Here is a 23,000-nt window from a genome sequence, read left to right as displayed (position 1 = left end):
CAAAAATAAAAAAAAAGCCATAAATATTTTTATTGGGTCATCACTATTGTATGTGTCACTGTAAAAGCCAGATCAAGTTTCATTTTGGTAGGTGCGACATTTAAGCATCTATTAGCAGTGTGTGTCACTTCTGCTACAAATCATACAGTTGTCGACCCTGCTGTGTGATGGAGATGCATCTTGTGATGTAATTGCCCAAACTAAAATTCCAAGAGTTAGTGGATGAGCATTAGCATAATAACAATCATGTTTATTATGATGCCTCTGAACAAGACTGTGTGAGACAAGGTAATACCATTTCACCATTGCTGTTTAATTTGGTCCTAAAGCACTCCATCTTCAGGCCACGAGTGGCCTACCGGGACCATCTGACCGCCGTGTCATCCTCAGTGAAGGTTGCGGATAGGAGGGACGTGGGGTCAGCACACTGCTCTCCTGGTCGTTATGATGGTATTCTTGACTGAAGCCGCTACTATTCATTCGAGTAGCTCCTCAATTGGCATCACAAGGCTGAGTGCACACCGAAAAATGGCAACAGCACATGGCAGCCTGGATGGTCACCCATCCAAATGCTGACCACACCCGACATCGCTTAACTTTGGTGATCTCACAGGCACCGGTGTATCCACTGCGGCAAGGCCGTTGCCTTAATTTGGTCCTGGAGAAAGTTATTCAGGAAGTGAAAAGAGAAGGCAAAGGGGCAAAGATAAAAGATAGAAGACAGTTATTTGGGTATGCTGGGATATGCAGATGACATTGCAGCCATAGTGGAGTCAGAGGAAGAGATTAACAGAAACCATAGATGACTTATTAAGGGATTCCATTAATACTGGGCTGAGGATTAATATGGAGAAGACTGGAATGATAGAAGCATCCAGGGAAGTGTCTAACAATGCCCCTTTACAGACTGCAATATAGAATGTAGCTAGACTGGAAAATTTTTAAATAGTTTGACACCTGGTTCAACAAGAATGATAATCTAAAACAAGAAATTAATTGACATATTGTTAATGGCACAAAAGCTAACTTCACTCTGAAGCACATAATGGCATCAGAAACCTGTCAGCTAGAACCAAACTTAAGGCCTACAAAGCAGTGATAGTTAAAGTGTTGTGGTGTTGGACAGAAACTTTCAGCACAAAAAAGATGAAGAGAACCTGTTGATCTTTGAATGGAATATCACGAGAAAGACTTTGGATCAACCTGAAAAGGCAACACCTGGAAATGTAGAGAGCACCAGGAGCTGTACAACTTGATGAAACAAACAAACATCGTGCAGGAAATGAAAGCATGTAGAATAAGCATGGTAGTGTACATTATCAGAAGGTCAGAAATATGCCAGGCTAAAGCTGTGCTTGTGTAAACCTGGTGGAATTTGTCCAGTTGGAAGATCAAGGTAGCAATTTGAGGATGAACTCCAGAAAAACCTTCAGAAACTGGCTGCCCATGAGAACTGGATCATAAGTGCACAAGCTCATCATCTATGGAGGAACACTATAAGGTCAGCACAGGACTTTCAGCATCCATGATCACCAATATGTATGTATGTATGTATGTATGTATGTGTCAGGAAGGGAGCAGCTCTGCAAGGTTTACTACAGTTTTACTACAGATTTATTTTGAATGGAAATTCATAAATTAAGTACACAATGAAAAAAAAAAAAACATGATTAGTTTTGATGTTTCTAAATCAACTGCATGCCTCTGATATATCTATACATTAATATTCAAATTGTGATGCTATATACAAAATTTGTAAATTACATAGACATGTGAAACTTCCTGGCAGATTACAGCACACAGTTTTAATCTTTCAGGAAGTTCCAGATCAGCACACACTCTGCCACAGACTGAAAATTTCATTCTAGAAACATCCCCCAGGTTGTGGTGAAGCCATGTCTCTGCTGTATCCTCTCTTCCAAAAGTGCTAGTCTCACAAGGTGTGTGAGAGAACTTCAATGAAGTTTGGAAGATAGGGGATGAGATGAGATAGAACTAGAGCTCTGAGGGTGGGCCACAAGTTGTGTAGGATAGCTCAGTTAGTAGAGCACTTGGCCACAAAATAAAGAAAGGCCCCAGTCCAGAATACCGATTTAATCTCCTAGGAAGTTTCAGATTGGTACACACTCCACTATAAAGCGAAAATTAATTTAGGTTTTTTTGTGAATTGTGTTGTGAATTGTGTTTTATTCATCTCATGACGTACATTTGCAATCCATTTGGTTTGCGTACAGGAGACATGTCAAAAATTTATAAAACAATTACAATGATTTTTACATTAATTAATGATAGCACTATAATAAATAACAACACTATAAGGATATTTCTTGGAACATGTAACACATTGTACCCAGCTCAAATTTCCAGATTGTCCTGCATGAATTCATCCACTGAGTAATAACACTTCATTGTCAGTACCTCATATAGCTTTCTTTTAAGTGAACCTAAATTCATCTGCATCAACTTGTTCCCTTTTAATTTATTAAAAATTTTCATTCCCATGTATTGAGGTCCCTGGGCAAACAGTCTGAGGCGGTGGGTGGGGAGCATAAAATTTTCTTTGTTTCTGGTATCATGTGAATGGACAAAATGGTTTCCCTCAAATAAGTCACGTCTGGAGTACAAAAATATAATAATCTCATATATGTATAAGGATGGCAGAGTTAATATTTTGAGTTTCCTAAATAATGGTCGACATGGTTCTTTGTGATTGGCAGTGCACATATTTCGTATGATTTTTTTCTGTATTTTTAGTATCCGCACTATGTTTGTCGAGTTACCCCAAAAAACAATACCATACCTAATAATGGATTCAAAGTAGCTTGTATATGCTACTTTCCGCGTGTCAATGTCCGTTGCAGTTGATAATATTTGCATTGCAAATGCAAAGCTGCTCAATTTGTTTGCAAGGTATTCAATGTGTGCCTGCCACCTCAAATTTTCATCTACTTTTAGACCTAAGATATGTAGACATGTGTTTCTGGGTTTTAGAATGACCAAAATAATTGTATGTGAAAATAAACATATTTAATTTCAAAATTAAAAGTAATAAAAATTCACTTGTAAAACAGAATATAGAAAAGTAGCAAAGTAATAAAAATTTAAAAAAATCAGTAGTCTATTGTAATAACATATTCAGTTAGATTGGTTTTCATTTTGAAAGAATGAGGGTTAGAGTTTAACATCCCATCCCCTCATTAGAGATGGGGTACAAACTCTGGCTGTTTCAAGGATGGGGAAGAAAATTTGGTCATGTCTTTTCAAACAAACCATCCTGGCCTTCACCTGAGCAATTTAGGGAAAATGCAGGAAGCCTAAATCTGGATGGCTGGATGCAGATTTGAACCATCATCCTCACATATGTGCTACTGATTGAGCCACCTTGCTCAGTAGTTTTCATTTGGTGCCAACACAATTTTGGTGTGTAATATAGTCAGGAAGTAGTAGTAATAGTTGGAGGTCAGACAAGTGTAACAAGATGTGCCATATGGTCACTTATTACTCAATGATGATGTAAATGCAATGCAGAAAATAAAATGTATGTTACTGAAAATTGCTGAAGGAAAGCTTTTTTATTGAGAAAATTATCACCAAAGTTTTTGCTATGTGGACTAAGGACAATGGAAATGAAGGAGAAGCAAGAAGGAATAATATTTATGTCAAGATGTAATTAATATAACTACTAAATGGTTGTAGCTGTGCTTCTCATTTGCAAATGTGGCATTGATAGGTCACATCGACCACACAAATTACAATCTTTGGAACATTAACTGCTCTGAAGAGCCACCATGTTTAATTCAGTCTGCCTTTGTACTTCATACAGAGTTCACCTGTATCAGTCTTTTTGGTACAATACATGTGTATATAGAAAACTTGGGAACTGTTTATTACATATATTATGATTTGTATCCAGTATCCCATACATATATTTCATATATCACATGTATAAAACTCAATGAAGTTTGAAATAATGCACTGTTTTACAATTCACAATACTGGCAAATTTAGAGGATGCAGAAGTTACTATCTGACTGCCTGCACACCAAATTCTCTCCTCATAGCAGATGGCATTTGCTTCCTCCACTCCCCACAGCTTGTAGTGAAAGTTCATTATTAATACAGTACAAAGCCTACTTTTCTACAATATCTTTCTCTCATGTTAATGTATACCTTCACTCATTTCATATTCTTGTGATTTCTCTTTCTTGGTGGGATCTACAGTACATGATGAAATAATGAGTGAATGAATTAAACAAATATAGGTGCTCACCTTCTTCCATTCCTTCACCAACAAACCAGTGCATGAACGCTCTTTTTGCAAACATGAGGTCAAACTTCTGGTCAAGCCTCATCCATGCCTCTACAATAGCTGTCGTATTGCACAAGCAGCATACAGCTCTCTCCACCTTAGCCAGGTCACCACCAGGAACCACTGTTGGGGGCTGGTAGTTGATACCGACCTGTGAGCAGAGAAGAACACACAGTAGCAACCAAAAGTACAAAGTACGAAACAGGGCACCGCAAATCTACATGTGTGTCATGAGCCTTGAGCCTAGTGTGTGAGATGAGGTATCGAATATATTGCTTCCCCCTACTTATACCTCCTGAGGAGATCACGAATGTAAAATTAGAGAGATTAGAGCGCGCACGGAGGCTTTCAGACAGTCGTTCTTCCCGCAAACCATACGCGACTCGAACAGGAAAGGGAGGTAATGACAGTGGCACGTAAAGTGCCCTCCATCGCACACCGTTGGGTGGCTTACGGAGTATAAATGTAGATGTAGATGTAGAAGAAAAAACTGTCAGCAAGTGTTAAAATACCCATAGAGTGTAGAGTGCAAAACAGTATCTTCAGCATGGGGAACACACTGCAGAGAATTCTGCTCAGTACTATTCACTTAAAAAACAATAAAATGATTGTCTTAATGATTTGCATGAATGTAATGTGATCTGTAATGTCCATTGTTGTTATCAAGAAATTGGACTAGAATGCATAACTAAATAGTGCTGATGATAATTAGATGGACTAGTAATACAGGAACTGACAAGATTTTTCACAGAACCACCAAATAAGTGAAAAGGGAACAAACGATAAACATTGACAAGAAGAAGGGGTAGGATGATAGGACATTTGTTAAGGCATCAGGAAATAACTTTCATGTTACTAGATGGAGCTGTAGATGTTTAAAACTGTAGGGGTAGACGAATATAGGAATACAGCCAACAAATAACACTGGGTTCAAGATCAAGAGATTGGCACAGGAGATGAATTCACAATGGGGTATATATGCTGTCAGGAAAGAAAGGAAAGAAAACTGCAACAACAAGTAGCATTTGTGTAACATAAATGAAAGTTGGTAGCCATATTTCTACTTTGAATGATGATGTCTATTCCAACTTCATGCCATTTGATTAAGACTGGTTCTAGTAGCACCACTATGAGTATGCATATCAGGTTTGCTTTAAATACATGCAGTACCTGTCATGAGTATTAGTTACCATTGAGATTGAATGTGGTGAGTTGAAGTCAGTTAAGAATGCCTCTAATGTGACAAGGACATTGAGTTTGAACGAGGTCGTGTAATATGGCTATAATAAGCTGGACTTTCCTTCTGCAATATTGCAGAAATACTTGGCAATAACGTAGCCACTGTGCATGATTGCTGGCAATGGTGGTCACAAGAATCTATGTTAACGAGAAGATTGTGCTCTGGACGGTCAAACGGCACTACCAACAGGACAACCGTAATGTATGGTGTGGGGCTCTGGCACATCGTACTGCATCTGAAACAGCAATCTGAGCAGCAGTTGGCAGCATAAATGACACGTCAAACTGTTAGAAATCAATTGCTTCAAGGACAGCTCTGAGCCAGACACCTTTCAGCATGCATTTCACTGATCCCAGACCACTACCACTTATGACTTAAGTGGTGTCAGGCAAGAGCTTATTGGAGGCAGGGTGGAGGTCTGTTGTATTCTCTGATGAAAGCTACTTCTGCCTTGGTGCCACTGATACCCATGTGTTGGTTAGGAGGAGGCCAGTTTAGGCCTACAACCAAACTGTATGTGTCCAAGAAACATTGGACGTACACCTGGGGCTATGATCTGGGATGTGATTTTGCATGACAACAGGAGTACTCTTGTAGTTATCACACACATGCTGACAGCAAATTTGTAAGTAAGTCTGGTGACTTAACATGATGTGTTGCCGTTCATGAACAGCATGCTGGGGAGTGTTTTCCAACAGGATACAACTCATCCATGCACTGTTATTAGGGTGACCAGACATACGGATTAGTCTGGACATATCCTCCTTTTTAGCTCTTTGTCTGGGGTGCGGGTGGATTTTTACGGTGTCTGGCTTTTTCTCAAAGTTGAGCGAATACATTTAAATTTACAATTCGATCGATTCTATTGCTCTTTTCTTAAATTATTTAACTATTGGCACAGCCTTCATGATAAACACACATGAAGGCGGTGTAAAGCCTTTGAAATTGAAGATGCAAAATGTTTTAATCAGCTCTGCAATTTCAGGCAGTTTATAAAAAGGAATAATGATGATCCAGAATTGAGGACTTTATCTTGTAGCAAAAAATGGGCAAAGTTTTTTTGTGACAGTAAGTCAGTTGACTGTCACTTAGTGTTGCTGAAATCTGCTGAATACTTTTTCAGTATTTCAGGGCATAATGCTAATGCCAAAAGAACATTTTCTCTAATTAACACACAGTGGATTGATGAGAGGAATAGAGTAAACCTTGAATCAGTGAAAGGTCTGTTGATGGTCCAACATAATTTGAAAGAATTTTCATGTGTGTCATTTTACAATTATCTATTAAGTAAGCCTAAACTTCTGCAAAAAATTCGTTCCTCCAAGAAGTATCAATAATTGTTAAGAAATGTATGTATGTTATGTCTATAAATAATAAACTCACGGATTAAAATTGAACGTATGTTTGATGGGGAGTACTGCAGATGAGGATACCACCCGTCAGCTTTGGAGAAGTCACGTGAAAGTAGCCAATCAGGAGTGGCGTTTAGGCAGCCATCTTTGTTAAATTTTAAAACTACGCATAAATATAAAAACAATTGATGCCACACTGTCACCACCATAAATGTTTTTAATTTAAAATAAAAAATATTGCTCTGGGAATCACCACCTGACCACCAGTGACAATTAACTACTAGTTTTACCGGTAATTCCCAGGCAGTCCCGTGACTTGTACAGAGCTGACAGGTGGTAGCCTCATCTGCAGTTGACCCGTTTGATGTGTCCTCTTTTTTCTTCCTTTGTCCTCCTTTTTAAACAATTGCATCTGGTCACCCTAACTGTTACTGTAACCCAACTTGCTCCTTACAGTATTGACATGTTGCCTTGGCCTGCTTGATCACTAAATCTGTCTCCAATTGAGCACATACGAGACATCTTTGGACACCAACTAAAGTGTCATCCACAAAAGCATTAAGCATCCCTGTATAGTCGATAAACTGCAACAGGCACGGAACTCCATCCAACAAACTGACATCTGGTACCTGTATAACATATTGCATTCAAAGAATGCATACTTGTGCTCAACATTGTGGTGATTACACCAGTTATTAATGTACTGGCATTTCTCTTTTGCAACTGCTTATCTTGTGCTTACATCAATTTGTGATCTTGCAATGTTATCTACTTATACTTATTACCTAGACAACTGTTTCCAGAAATTTCATAACTCTACATTAATCATATTTTGGTCTTATGACTTTTCTCTGTCAGTATATATCCTTCCTTCTTGTCAATGTATTCTACTTGTTCCACTCCTCGCTGATTTGTTGATTCTGTGGGAAAACCTCATTTCTTATCTGAGCTTCTAATTTACAACATTAATGTGTAGAAAGACAATAGCTTACCTTAAATCCAGTTGGACACCATTCTACAAACTGTATGGTCTTCTCTTTCTTAATTGCAGAGATGGCTGAATTGACATCCTTTGGCACAATGTCTCCACGGTAGAGCATACAGACAGCCATGTATTTGCCTCTCCGTGGGTCACAGTTCACCTAGTGAGAGATCATTATCAGACAATGTTTAGGAAATGTATAAGAGGGCCACCCTGTATGCATTTACAAAAATGAGTTTTATTTTTTTAAATTTTTGTTGGGAAAATTTGTGTTGCACGACTCCAGATTTGAGATTCGTGTTCAGCACATCAGAAAACATGAAATAAACCACTAGAAACAAATACACCAGAAATTTCCAGTGTAAATCACAATTTTACTGGAATACATGGATTTTGAAAACAACAACCATGTTAAACCTAACTTGCACTTTTCTCACATGATATACTGAAAGATTTGGATCAAATTAACCACATAGATGCAGTATGTCTTGAACTCCAAAAATAATTTCATTCAGTATCACACCTACACTTACCATCAAAAATATAACCGAATGAGGTATCGAGTGAAATTTGTCGCTGGATTGAGTACTTTTGGTAGGGAGGATCCAGCAAGTTACCTTGGATGGTGATTCATTGTCAGATGTAAAAATAACTTTGGGTATGCTCCAGGGAAGTATGTTGGAACCCTTACTGTTCATATTATATATTATTGATCTTGCAGACAATATTCATAGTAAAATCAGGCTTTTTACAGATGATGCAGTTATCTGTAATGAAGTACTATCTGAAATAAACTGCAAAATATTCAGTCAGATCTTTATAAGATTTAAATGTAGTGCTGAGAGTGGCAACTTGCTCTAAATGTTCATAAATGTAAAATTCTGAACTCCACAAAATGAAAAAAAAAACATAGTAGCCCATGACTATAATATCAATGAGACACTGTTGGAATTGGCCAACTCATACAAATTACTGGATGTAACACTTTATAGGGATATGAAATGCAATGATCACATAGGTAAATACATGTGTAAGCAGGTGCTAGACTTTGGTTTATTGGTAGAATACTGCGGAAGTGCAATCAGTGTACAAAGGAGATTGCTTACAGATCAGTCTATGACTAGTTCTGGAATATTGCTCAAGTGTGTGAGACCTGTTTCAGATAGGGCTAACACGGGATATTGTAGGTATGCAGAGAAGGGCAGCACGAATGGTCACAGATTTGTTTAAACCATGGAAGAGTACCACAGAGATACTGAAGGTACTGAACTGCAAGACAGATAGCTGTAAACTTTTAACTGATTGATTGATTTCTTTATTAATCCATGTAACAATTTACAGTGTGTGGATTTCGTCAGCAAAATCATGTACAATACAATATACCTATAATTTATACACATAAAATTAATATTTACACACATTTTTAAAGTATGATGTAAATAAAATAGAAAGAAACTTCCACATGGGAAAAATATATTAAAAACAAAGATTCCAAGACTTACCAAGCGGGAAAGCGCAGGCAGACAGGCACATGAACAAAACACACAAACACACACACAGAATTACTAGCTTTCGCAACCGATGGTTGCTTCTTCAGGAAGGAGAGGGAAAGACGAAAGGATGTGGGTTTTAAGGGAGAGGGTAAGGAGTCATTCCAATCCCGGGAGCGGAAAGACTTCCCTTAGGGGGAAAAAAGGACAGGTGTACACTCGCGCACACACACACACATATCCATCCGCACATACACAGACACAGTATGTGCGGATGGATATATGTGTGTGTGTGTGTGTGTGTGTGTGTGTGTGTGTGTGTGTGTGTGTGTGTGTGTGCGCGAGTGTACACCTGTCCTTTTTTTCCCCCTAAGGGAAGTCTTTCCGCTCCCGGGATTGGAATGACTCCTTACCCTCTCCCTTAAAACCCACATCCTTTCGTCTTTCCCTCTCCTTCCTGAAGAAGCAACCATCGGTTGCGAAAGCTAGTAATTCTGTGTGTGTGTTTGTGTGTTTTGTTCATGTGCCTGTCTGCCGGCGCTTTCCCGCTTGGTAAGTCTTGGAATCTTTGTTTTTAATACATTTTTAAAGTATCTTTCATTAGTTTTATATCCTTATGTAATTTTCTTATAGTACTGTACAATTTTGGATTTCATGTTATAATTATTTCCTCATGTATTACAATGCAGGCTAATTTAATTAAACTACATGTTTTAATTCAGATAGTCCATTACTGCATAATAACTTTTATTCAATAAAAAAAATTTTAGTTTTGTTTTGAAATGTCCAATTGTGTCAATATCTTTTATATTTTGGGGTAATTTATTATGTAATTTAACGGCATTGTACAACAAGCTCTGCTGAGTTTATTTTTCCTCTCTAGATGCAGACTGTATTGGTTTCTAGTTTCATAGCTGTGTACTAAAGAATTTTTAATATAACAGTCAATTTTTTTTACATACATAATACTTTGAAAATGTATTCAGAGGGGACAGTTAGGGTTTCCAGCTTTTGGAAATGTTCGAGGCAGTGAGCCGTACTGCCTCTCTTGGTTATTATACAAATTGCTCTTTTCTGTAATTTGAAAAATATTTGAATATTTTTACTGTTGACTCCCCAAAATATTATTCCATAGCTAATAACAGAGTGGATATAAGAAAAATATACAGATCTGACACATGCAGTATCACACACTGCACTCAGAATTCTAAGAGCATATCCCAAGGAAGTCTGTTAACAATGTTTCAAGAACCAGTCTTAAATGATTACTGAGCCATGGCACCACTGAGTTAGTAGACTGTTTTGTCTGGCGCCACTGTCTCAGATGTAGTATTGACTATCCCTCTTGCAGTCCCATTACCAATATCTATGAGGAAGAGTTGGTATCTGTGGGTTATGTCCTTAGAAGGTTGCCGATATGTATACAGGGTTTGCTGGCCTGAGAGGTTTGGGGATTGGTGGTACGTTGCGACAAGAGGTGGTTACGAGGTCCGAGCTGCGCTAGGAGAGCTTCTGCAGAGCAAAGATACAAGAGTACTTCATCAGGGTCAGCAATGATTACAAGCAGCAGGCAGATATCCCATGGTTGGTTGGCAACATTCATGTCGACCGCTCATGGCCTGGCTGCCCTCTTCTACCTGGCTTATGTTGACACCACTCAGTAACTGCTGTGGCGCACCATGGATCTATGGAACTGCCTGCTGATAACAAGGAGTAACATTCTGTAATCCTTGTTGTGATTTGTTTCATTGTCTACCTCCCCTCCTTATTATTTTCTGGTTTGTAGCCACACCCTCAGAGTTTTACTGAGTTGGTTCTTTGGTCATAAATATAAGGGGAGTAGTATAGTACTAAGACACTAGTTGTCACTTTAAAATTTGTCCCACCATTATATTGGCTTTCCTTTCTGGTTTGTTCCTGATCATTAATGTTCTAATTAATCAGCTCTTGGTCATAAATACAGCAGAACAGTTGTACTAAGGCTCAGGTAGCTGTTAAATGAAAGAGGGACCTTGTGGTTAGATTCAGCTATTGACTGGTTCAGTTCTTTGATTGTAATTGCATTTCTCAGTCATTAGTTATAATATGAACAACCTGTTGTACTAAGCTGTTCATTTCTGTGTTTGAGTGGCTGAGTCATTATTGGTGTATTTTAGTTGGATCTTGTAATTCTGCTGAGTGAATTCTCTTGTAATAAGTATTCACAAGCAGTGCTTTAAGACATTCCTTCAGAGGGTCTTAATTGCTGACAATCAGTTTAACCTTGAAAATTTTAACTGTCATCAGGGCTTTAGTCAATATAAAATTGTCAGGACAGGTTGGGATCCAGTTACACCTTGGTTGCCAATTGAAATTTAGATGTTGGTTGCTTTGAAGTAAGCCTTGTCATTGTCATATTGTTTACTGTTTTTCAATAGAGCACTTTAGATTTCTTTTGCAAAGATTAAAAGCTTATTTAACTTGAGGTTTAAGGTCAAAAGAGTTTTGCAGATTTTTTAATTTTGTTAAAGAAATTTTTATGGTTACATGCTTCGATTATCTGTAAACACAGTTTATACATATTGTTAAATAAATAGGTTGTGTGGAAAGAAAGTTATATTGGTAGGTCCTCCCTTCCACGTTTTCCTTAATTCCAGTAAATAGCATGTATTATTGTTAGCAGAGCGTGGTCTTCAACCCATTATTAGGGGGCTGTCACAATTTTCATTTCATGCAAGCTGCTTCAGTTTAAATTTTGTACTTTATTCTTTTGGGACATTGTCTAATTATTCTTTTTTGTCCATAGTCGCACCATGGATCCACATCAGTGTCCCAGTATTTTGTACCTAAAATGGGATCAGCTCAAGGATGAACTGTACATTAAGCAACAAAATGTTTATTATATGGTGGGGGAGCTGACAGCCAGGCTACGGGCAGCATTGTCAACGCCACCCTCCATTTCTGTCAGCACAATTGGCAAGATGAGCCAAAATTTACAGACTATTATGGTAGTATTGAATCATTTACAAGAAAATCTCTCCTTTCTCCAAAATAATCAGTCAACCGTGAAGCAGGTGAAGTGCATTAATGCACAATTAGTCCACCTGGGCAATAGAGTAAAGGATCTTAAACTTCTAGAATCAAGTCTTGAGCAGTTAGCACGTGTCATTCAGTTAAATAATCTTTTGTTTGATTTGCAAATCCAAACTGCAGCTTTAGAATTAGAAAGTGGGGCTGATAGAAACAATATAGATTTGTTTCCAACAATCCAAGAGCCAAATGTTGATCTGTTGCCTGAATGTAAGTGATCAGCCTGGGGAATATTTTGCCTGCCTCCCTAACCTGATGATGTTTCTCTTAAATAGTATTTGGGAATTGTCAGTTGAAACCTTAGAAAATATACAACAGGTATAGTGGCTGCTTATCACACTCTACCCATTTGCATGCCGCAGCTTTAGTAATCTGCTATCCAAAACCTTTCGAGCAGGTTAAGACGTTCGAGCAACTGAGGCAATCGGCTGTGGAGGGTAATTTATCAGACCGTATGTGCAAAGAGCTAGAGTGTAGATATTATTGGCACGTGCAGGATATCCATGAATTGTTTGAATATGTAGAGCAGGTTCATGAAGCAGTATAGGCACTACGTATGGATGTTCCAGAGGCAAATTTAGTTGGTAATATCTTGGAAGGTATTCGGCCTGAAGATAGGTCTTGGATTGCGCTCTTTCCTCATCTGGTCACTCTTTGTGAGTTAGAGAATCTTGTTAACTCTGTTATGAAATTGTCTTTTGCCAACAACCAGTGAAATGAGTTAATGAGGGGACATCAATACTTATCTAACTCCTGTCCAGAAGGTAGCGTAATACGTAGAGCATGCAATACAATGAAATCAAGGGCTTGTTTTAGATGCGGCACACATGACCATTTAGTATGAGGATGCTCGGTTCCAAGGACACCTCATGTTGAGGAAATGACATAAGGCAGAGGGGGGGGGGGGGTCGCATCCTCAGAGGCAGGGGTGGTGCAGTCACATACAGGGCAGCCACCACGCGTACCTTACCATTTGTTTGTGCAGTTATAGAGCATGATCCATTCTGTGGGTTACTAGATTCAAGCAGCTCTGTGTCACTCTCAGTTACAAGTGGATCATTGAATATGGACACTTCAGTATGTTCCTCGATTGAGAGATATCAAATGGCCAATGACCAAGAGTTACCTCTGTGTGGGGAAATCTTTTCATGTGTGAATTTTCGTGGCCTGTCAAGTTTTTATTAGCTAAGAGACTGGTTCCTGACTTAGTTCTAGGGCATGATTTCATCCATAAGACCAGTGTGGTGTTAGATTTTGGTACCTGGAACTTTTTATTTCACATTTTCCCCCAACAATCAAACAGCCTTTTGTTCATGTGCTCATGTTGGGATGGGGTGCGATACCAGTAGTGACATGTGCCTGCTTAGGGTAGACCACTTCACTAGTCAAAAAGGGAAACAGTTGAGTGAACTTTTTGGAGAATTTCCTGGTGTACTTTGTTACAGGTTGGGAGTCACAGACAACATTAGATGCCATATTCATGTCATGGATGATGTGTCAGTTTGCCAGTCTCCATATCACTTGTCACCACTTAAGATAAAGATATTTAGGCACAACATTGAGGTCTTGTTAAAAGATGGAGTCATACGACCATCCACCTCCTTCTATGCTTCCCCCATTTTCTTAGTACCTGAAGATCAGGGGCAGGATTTCTGACCTGTGGTCGATTACAGGCTTCTCAATAAAAAGGTGATCTTGGATTCAGTGCCACTGCCTGATCTCCACAACTGGTTTTCTGGAGCATCTTCGTTTATGGTGTTAGATCTTAATCAGGCTTATTACGAGATACCCTTAATGGAGGAATCCAAGCATCTCACAGTCTTTGCCATGATTGGAATTTATATGAGTTCAACCAGGTCCCATAAGGTTTGTCAACTGGTGCAAAAGTTTTATCCCATTTATTGGATAAAATTTTAGGTGATTTAAAATTTAATTGTGTCTTCAATTATTTGGACCATATGGTCATATTTAGTGCCTTCTTTGAAGAGCATTTAGTGCTCATCCAGAAGTTACTATCCAGGCTCAGAGATGTGGGGCTGACTGTGAAACTCTCAAAGAAAACCTTGGCTCAGGACAAGTGTCATTTTTTGGGTCACTCAGTGTCCAGGGAGAGAATTAGCATCGATCAGGAATGCACTAAGGCATCAAGGAATTTTCCACAGTCATGAAATAAGAGGGAGGTTGCCCAATTTGTAGGGATGGCTATTGATTTCTGCAAATTTGTCACAAAATTTGCACAACTTGTGGCTTCGTTAAACTTGTTATGCAGAAATAATGAGGAATTCATTTGGACTGAAAGTCAGCAGGCAGTGAATGATCAAAACTGTGATTGCCAGCCCACCGGTTTTAGCCATACCTGACTTTAAGAAAAAATTTGTGGTCCTGACTAATGCTTGCAATACTGGTGTGATGGCAGTTCTTCTAAAGTAAGATCAAGATATCAGGCAACCATTAGCATTTGCTTCCCCACATCTGGAGGGCCTGAGCTCAATTACTTGGTATACAAGTGTGAAGTGTTAGCTGTGTTATTTGTCCTGGAAAAATTTTGGTTCTATCTCAAACATCATGAATACGATCTAGAGATGGATAATCAGGCCCTTGGTTGGGTCCCAGAAAGACAGGGCATATTGCGAGATGGGTGGTCTGCATTTTGGCTTTTCATTTTAAGGTTCAGCAGGTTAAGGGATCTGATAACCAGGTTGCTTATGCCCTTAGCAGGATGTCCCAACAGCATGAGCTTGATGAAGAAATGCCAGACAGTCAGCTAGTACGTACAATCCTTACCAAGGTACCTCAACTGTTTAATAATTTGAAAACTGAACAAGAAAAAGACCCAATGTGCGGGGGCCTCAGGAAGCAAACACTAGATGGACAGGAATTCAGTGACTATTTTCTGAAGAACTGCAGGGGTAGGTCTGAGGAACCTATAAAACCTTAGAGAAGATCAAGGAGCAGCTGACCTGGCCGACACTTTATAAAGACTTTAGAAGTTTAGTAAAGGAATGCCAAGATTGTAAGAAGGGAAAACCAAGTTACTCCTTGGCCAGGCGTTGCTGCAGTCAGAACGGGAAGAGCCTCCATCGGACACATTGTTGATTATGTGGGCCCACTTCCCTGGTTGAAAAAAAGGCAATTTGTATATTCTTGTAGTGATGGACGCCTTTTCCAGATTCGTTTGGTTGATACCAGCCTGGGTGTGACTGCTCTCATCACCATCTCCCACCTTACTAATATATTTTGGTGGTTCACACCAGCATGGGCATTGGTTATGGATAATGCACCTGGCTTTCTGGCAAGGTTGTCTAGACAATTCTGTTTTGGCAATGGGATAAAACATGTTACCACCACACCTTATTATCCTCAGGCTTCCTTTGCTGAAAGAATTAACTGCAACTTGAAGTCAGTGTTGATTATTCACCACCATAAATTGCCCAAGAAGTGGGATACCAACTTGCCCTGATTAAACTTAACATTTAGCTCTCATGGCATGCAGCATCCCAGGCCACCCCAGCTAGCCTAATGTTAACATATCCCATGAATTCCCCACTCTCCAATTGATGGGAGATGAATGATCTTTTACACCCATCTATCACTCTGGAGGTTCTTAGGGAGAAATGGGGGGAGCTCAAGCAAATATTAGTAAGGCTCATGATTGTCAGGTCTGCTGCTATAATAGAAACAAGTGCCCCTTTCAAGGGGAGATGAGGGATCTTGTCTACATCAGGAATGTTCCTGATGTAGCCCAGGAATGTTCCTGGGTGGACTTCCTGGGATAAATGCTTAGGGAAGATTGCCACCCATTTCCTAGGTCCATATTCCATTCTCAAAATTTTGAGTCTGGTCAGTCTTTTGGTCAGGGACCCAGGAAAGGGGAAGCTCATAAAAGTTCATCTCAATCAGATTAAACATTCCAGTGGAATGAGGCTTTCTTAGCCCAAGGGGAGGCTTGTTCAGGTTTGCAAGGGGAGGTTGAGTCCTGGTGCCATTGAGTTAGTTCTGCCTGGCGCCACTGGCTCACGTGTAGTATCGACTATCCCTCTTGTGGCCCCATTGCCAATATATATGAAGAAGAATGGGTACCTGTGGGTTGTGTCTTTAGTAGGTCTTTGCTGGCCTGAGAAGTTTGGCGATTGGTGGTAGCCTCGCAACCAGAGGTGATCACGAAGTCCATGCAGTGGAAACCATGAGCTGCACAAGGAGGGCTTGTGCAGAGCAAAGATACTGGAGTACGTTGCTGGGGTCAGTGTTGACTAAAAGCAGTAGGCAGACATCCTGTTGGTTGGTTGGCAACATTTGTATCGGATGACCACTAGTGGCCTCGCTGCCCTCTTCTACCTGGCTTTCATCAGCACCACTCAGTAACCACTGTGACACAACGCGGATCCATAGAACCATTTGCTGATAAACAGGAGTAACATTCTGTAATCCTTGTGGTGATTTGTTTCATTGTCTACCTGCCATCCTTATTATTTTCTGGTTTGTACTCGACCCTCAGAGTTTTCCCCAGTAGGCTTTTTGGTCATAAATATAGCCAGTAGTATTGTACTAAGACACTAGATGTTTTTCGGAAATTTGTCCCACCTTTATATTGTCTCTCCTTTATGGTTTGTACCTAATCATTAATGTTCTAATTATTAGCTCTTGGTTGTAAATACAGCAGAACAATTGTACTAAGACACAGGTTGCCGTTAAACAAAAGAGAGACCTTGTGGTTAGATTTAGTTGGTAACTGTTTCAATTCTTTGATTGTAATTGCATTTCTCAGACATTAGTTATAATCTGAACAACCTATTGTACTGAGCTGTTCATTTCTGTGTTTGAGAGGCCAAGTCATTATTGGTGTATTTTAGCTGGATCCTGTGGTTCTGCCGAGTGAGTTCTCTTGTAATAAATGTTCACAAGTAATGTTTTAAGATGTTCCTTCAGAGCGGTCTTAATAACTGACAATCACTTTAACTTTGAAAATATTAGCAGCCACCTGTCACCAGGGCTTTAGTCAAAATAAAATTGTCAGAAGGGACTGGTTGGGATCCAGTCACACCTTGGTTGGCAATTTAAATTAAGAGGTTGGTTGCTTTGAGGTAAGCGTTATCATTGTCATATTGTTTGCTAATCTATTTAACTTTTAAGCATAGGTGCGTATTTAACCTTCATTTTAAAGTTAAGTCACCCATTTTTGAGAAATTGAATCACTCTTATCATCAGTGGTGCTCATATAGCTTTCATGTGTTGCAGAAGGACTTTTAATAAGACAAAATGTGTCCAACACTGTAGTAAACATAACTGTTTCACCTGATAACAGGCGGACTGCAGGTCCGGCCGTCTTGTAATCATTGTCATATTGTTTGCTGTTTTGCAATACAGCACTTGAGATTTTTTTGCAAAGATTAAAAGCATATTCAAGTTGAAGTTTAAGGTCAAAAGACTTTTGTAGATTTGTTCATTTTGTTAAAGAAAATGTTATGGTTAAATGCTTTGATTGTCTGTAAAACACGGTTTATACATATTGTCAAATAAACAGATTGTGTGAAAAAAAGTTGTATTGGTGGATCCTCCCTTCCACATTTTCATTAATTCCAGTAAGTGTTAAGTATCAACGACTCTAGGAATATAGATTGATTTTATAAGTAAGAGTCACATATTTCTTGAACAATGTGCAGCTGGTGAAAAATCTATGTTAGTTTATGTTTTTGACATGAAGGAAAAACTTCATCATAATTGGTTAGTCACCACTACTGGCTTCCGATGCCAAAATGATGGAGTGCAACATTCCAAAACTAGCAGCTTGCTTAGTGGCAAGATTAGATCTTCCAGCATGACAATGATCTCTATTACATGGCTTTGAGTATTGGGCAGTTTTTGACCAGAAATAAATTAACAACAGTTTTTTTTCCCACCTTGGTCACTAAATCTAATATCTGTGACTTCTACCTATAGAATGAAGGGAAACTGAAGGTGAAGTGCCAGGATACAGAACAAGTGAAACACTAACTGCTGAAGGCATTAAGTAGTATAACTTCAGACGATTGGGCAACTGCTTGCTTCGGTGGGTGAAACATGGGTAAAGGGGTATCATATCTGATGGGTGCTGTTCTGCATATGATACAATTCTATAAACAAATGTGTATTAGAACAATTCTAGTTATTTGTGGGTTCTCATATTTGTACATACACTCACATCTACTGTACTGACTAAGAATCATACAGTGTGTGCTTTTTGATGTTGAAACATAGAATGATGATATAAGTCCACTTCCTCTGATACCACTCCTGATATAAATACTAATTTTTTCATATACCTGATATTGACATACCACATGTATATGAAATGTTGAAACACTTTTTCAAGCTGTAATTTTGTGTCTCATCAGAGAATAATTTGTATTTTCTCAGTGATAACAATACAATTTTTTCTTGTGGAAAGATCTGATTTAAGGAAATATTCAAAATTTAAGATGCAGAGAAACAACATGTACTTAAAAAATCCCACCCCACTTATGATTATTCAATCTACAATTGATATAATTCACTTGAAAGTCCTGATTCTGTTCTAAGTAAAGAATACCTTGCTTTTTTCTATCTTTTATAAGTAAGGAAATATTACTGTTCAAAATATTTTGCACAGTCATTCAAATTTTAGAATGCACACGTTTGAGAAATGTAGTGTTTCTGTCTTGGAGTTGAGTTTTTTTTTTTTTGAAGAATGTATATTTTTACTGGGGAAAGATGTTTGATAATGAAATGTCTCTCAAATATAAAATTTTGGTATCTAGAAAATTCTTGGCAGGATTTTTTAAGAAAATGAGAAGAAAGCTGGCCAATTAAAAACCTGCTCTAGAAAACAGTCCCTCATATTACTGAATTTTAAGAAAATACACTCAGTAGTTAAATGAAAGAACATCATTGCCAGAGTTGTAAAAGTATTGCTTAAAATTCTTGCCTTTTATGTTGTAATTGAGTACACAACTGTTTTGTACTTTAAAAGTCTGTGGAAACCTTCTTATTTGAATCCTTACATAGGCACTGTGGACAGTGCCTAAGTCAGTCACTACTAAGCCACTAGCCACTGAACAAAAAAAGGATACATCAGTCAAGGAAACTAAAGGCAGTAATCTTACAGTGTATAGGTGGGAGGTACTCCTAACAAAGATTGCTCATGGTGGGTGTATAGCATTTTGCTTCTCTGTAGGAACAAGATAGTGTCTTAAATGTAAATTTTTATGTTCAATTGGCAATTGACAAACCTACCTTAAATTGGTCTTGTGTAGTATTCAGATCAAGAATATAATCCTGACTTCAATCACACTTCTGTGCAGTGCGAGCACAAAAACAGATTAGAACAGAGTCTGTATCATCACTGCTGGAAACTGAGTATTTTTCATGTTTTGCTGCTAGTATCAATAAATGTCATTGAACTTAATATTGTACAATTTAATCTGAGATTGCTCTACAAACTGTATGCATAAAATTTCAGTTTAGTCATCACTTTGTTTATAGTGAGAGCCATAATCACTTTTTATACTGACAAGTGATGTTGCGTGCGAGACACAATTAGCACTCTTTGTTCAGGTTCACTATAACAAAATCTAAATATTACAGACACAAGAAGGAGGTGACGTGACAACTTTTAGGAGAGACAATTGGTAAATATATTTTTATAGAGGTACATAATGGAAATTTTGTTGAGTGCAAAGTACTGAATACCAGTCCTTAATCCATTTACAATAACTTGTAGGTCTTAATAATAAATGTTTGTAATCTTATGTGTGTGTTTAGATGTCTACAGTACCAGCTTAAATAACATGAAACAAAAGTCTGAACATTCTTACAACTTTAAGACTTATTTCCAAACAGATTCATCATTGATGTTACCATTTGATGTTGTGGTTCGAAGCAGGACTTTGTAATTTCTGCTACACTCATCTTCTCATGTCCCGCTTTTTCCGCAGAAAGAACTGGAGCGTATGTTGCCTGTGTTAAATTTCAAATGGTTTGTAATTATACATGAAATATAGTAAATTCTAAATTGTGATGACAATAATAATTACTATACCAAATGCTGGAAAGGTAAAACACATTTCAACATACAGAAAATGAGTCATTGGTATCAATACCAACAAAATACACATAACTTTATTTGGACCGTACTTATGGACATAGAAAGTAGCTACTATATTAAGCTGTGGGGACATAGAACCACTGGCTCTAACCCCCCCCCCCCCTCCCCCTCCAATACAATCATTGCCCTACCACAGCAAGAACAACTGTATCTTTGCCAGATCAGTTCTCTGTAGTACACTCTCTATGCTAAAGGCACTGTGTGTATGCTGCGAGAACAAAAGTATTCATAGGAAGCAATGGGAGTGCGAGTAATTATTTATTGTTATAATTACCATGCCTGCTCCCCACTACCTACAATGTCCGCTCCCGATAGCTGAGTGGTCAGCGAAACAGAATGTCAATCCTAAGGGCCCGGGTTTGTTTCCTGGCTGGGTTGGAGATTTTCTGTGCTCAGGGACTGGGTGTTGTGTTGTCCTAATCATCATCATTTCATCCCCATCGACGTGCAAGTCACCGAAGTGGCATCAAATAGAAAGACTAGCACCTGGCCAATGGTCTACCCGATGGAAGGCCCTAGTTGCATGACATTTATATTTATTTACTACCTACAGTGGTGACCCCAATGTGATATGAACATGCAAACTGTAGGTAGTGGGGAGCATGCTTTGTAATTACTGTGATCAATGAGGAGTCACACTCCTGTCACTTACTATGACTACTTTTATTCTTGCAGTGTATATGCAATGCATTTAGCATACAGCTCTTATTACAGAGACCTGATCTGGTGAAAATACAATTGTTCTCACTGTGGTATGGGAGCAATATTATTGAGGGGTACAGCCAGGGCTTTTATGTCCCCACAAAGTAGGTCAACTGTTGGATATATCCAGAGAACAAGATCATGTGTGTTGCTTAACCAAGCAACAGACATGCCCCCAATGGGGCTACAGATGTGTACAGCAGAGAATGTATTAGACTGTACAATAAGCAATTAAGAACATAACAGTGTTCAGTGGCGCAGTTCTCAAATACCTCATGATAAATGGCTTCTACACTGTAAATAATTATTGGGGTCAAATATGAGGGCTATCCATGCAGCTGCATTAGCCACAGTACCAAGGTGGTGCAGTGTTTAACACATCTGTCTAGTAAGCAGGTCTACTTTTCCACACATTTTTTCTAAAACAAACACTGACTTCTGCAGTTTATGTTTATCATACTGAATCATCATTGATGATGAAGGTAAACTGCAAAAGTTATTGGCATTTTGTCAAATTACTGATTAATTAAATTAGTCCTTTAAATTCTGAAAACAATATTTTGTGTTTCATATGCAGTTAGACTGCAGAGCAGTGATACAGCTAATGCCAGCCACCTCTCTTCATGTGGTAGGGCTGTGGAAGAAATTAAATCATCAATAAAAAGGATAAATGAAAAGATAAATCTGATAGCTCTTAAGTGTCTATGTCTACAAATTAATGAAATGACTATTGTAAGCTCAAATGAGGAGAAATAATACTGTACCAGAGGGAAATGAATCCTTGGGTAAGGAACGAGGTTGGTTTGGAACTCTGTCAGGTCCACATTAAGAGCACCATCAAACCTTAATGATGCAGTTATGCTGAAAGAAAACAAGAGACAAGAGCCTTGTATTATATCTGAATATTGCTGAGATGCCAGCATACATAATGTGTCAGTGGATCATGGTACTTATCAAATGTATGAACCATAATATTCAACCAAATGTTTCTAGAAATCAACTGCATGGAATCCTCATTTCTGATACTTTATATGTTTTACAGCAGAACAACATGCGGATTTATAGATTAAAACTGTGTGCTGTTTTGAGATCCTAACCCAGAACCTATGACTGTTCTACTGCCTGAGCTATCCAGGGACAGCTCATGATCTGCCAGTTATGTAGCAGAACTTCTGTGGAGTTACAAAGTAGGAGAAGAGGTACTGGCAGAAGTACATCTATGATGTGAGGGCAGATCACAAGCTGTGTGTGGATAGCTCACTCAGTAAGAGCTTTGCTCATGAAAGCCCAGGTTCTGGGTTCGAGTACTGGTCTGGCACATGGTTCCAATCTGCTAGGAAATTCCAAATCAGTGCACACGCTGCTGCAGAGTAAAAGATTAATTCTGCTGATTTATAGTTTTTAGTATTTACATCTCAGTCTTTCCCCTCAAGGACATGCACAAACATTAGTTAAGAATGGGTGACATGTCTACCACTGTCTTCTGTTCCCCTCAGTCTGTATGGCTGGATCTAGAGAAACTTTTAAAATTTCACTGCTGGAAACTGTTATTTTATCTTTAATTAATACACTGAGGCACCAAATGAACTGCTATAGGCATGCTTATTCAAATACAGAGGTATGTGAGCAGGCAGAATATGGTTCTGTGGTCAGAAACACCTATATAAGACAACAAGAGTCTGGCGTTGTTGTTAGATCAGCTACTGCTGCCACAAAGGCAGGTTATCAAGATTTAAG

At 38.6% G+C, this 23,000-nt stretch overlaps 1 protein-coding gene across 1 annotated transcript in view; it reads right to left on the bottom strand.

Annotated features, from left to right (window-relative positions):
* Positions 1-23,000, bottom strand: part of LOC126293530 (tubulin alpha-3 chain-like) — a 224,273-nt gene that overhangs the window by 18,188 nt on the left and 183,085 nt on the right. The window contains exons 6-9 of the mRNA XM_049986795.1: positions 22,028-22,124; positions 20,315-20,413; positions 7,894-8,043; positions 4,271-4,460 (exon numbers count right to left, since the gene is read on the bottom strand). Of these exons, the coding sequence (XP_049842752.1) occupies positions 4,271-4,460; positions 7,894-8,043; positions 20,315-20,413; positions 22,028-22,124 (536 nt within the window). The remainder of the gene's footprint in view (positions 1-4,270; positions 4,461-7,893; positions 8,044-20,314; positions 20,414-22,027; positions 22,125-23,000) is intronic.

The sequence above is a fragment of the Schistocerca gregaria genome, chromosome 10 (assembly GCF_023897955.1).
Source record: "Schistocerca gregaria isolate iqSchGreg1 chromosome 10, iqSchGreg1.2, whole genome shotgun sequence".
Classification (NCBI taxonomy): Eukaryota; Metazoa; Arthropoda; class Insecta; order Orthoptera; family Acrididae; genus Schistocerca; species Schistocerca gregaria.
This window is presented reverse-complemented; position numbering and strand designations above follow the sequence as displayed.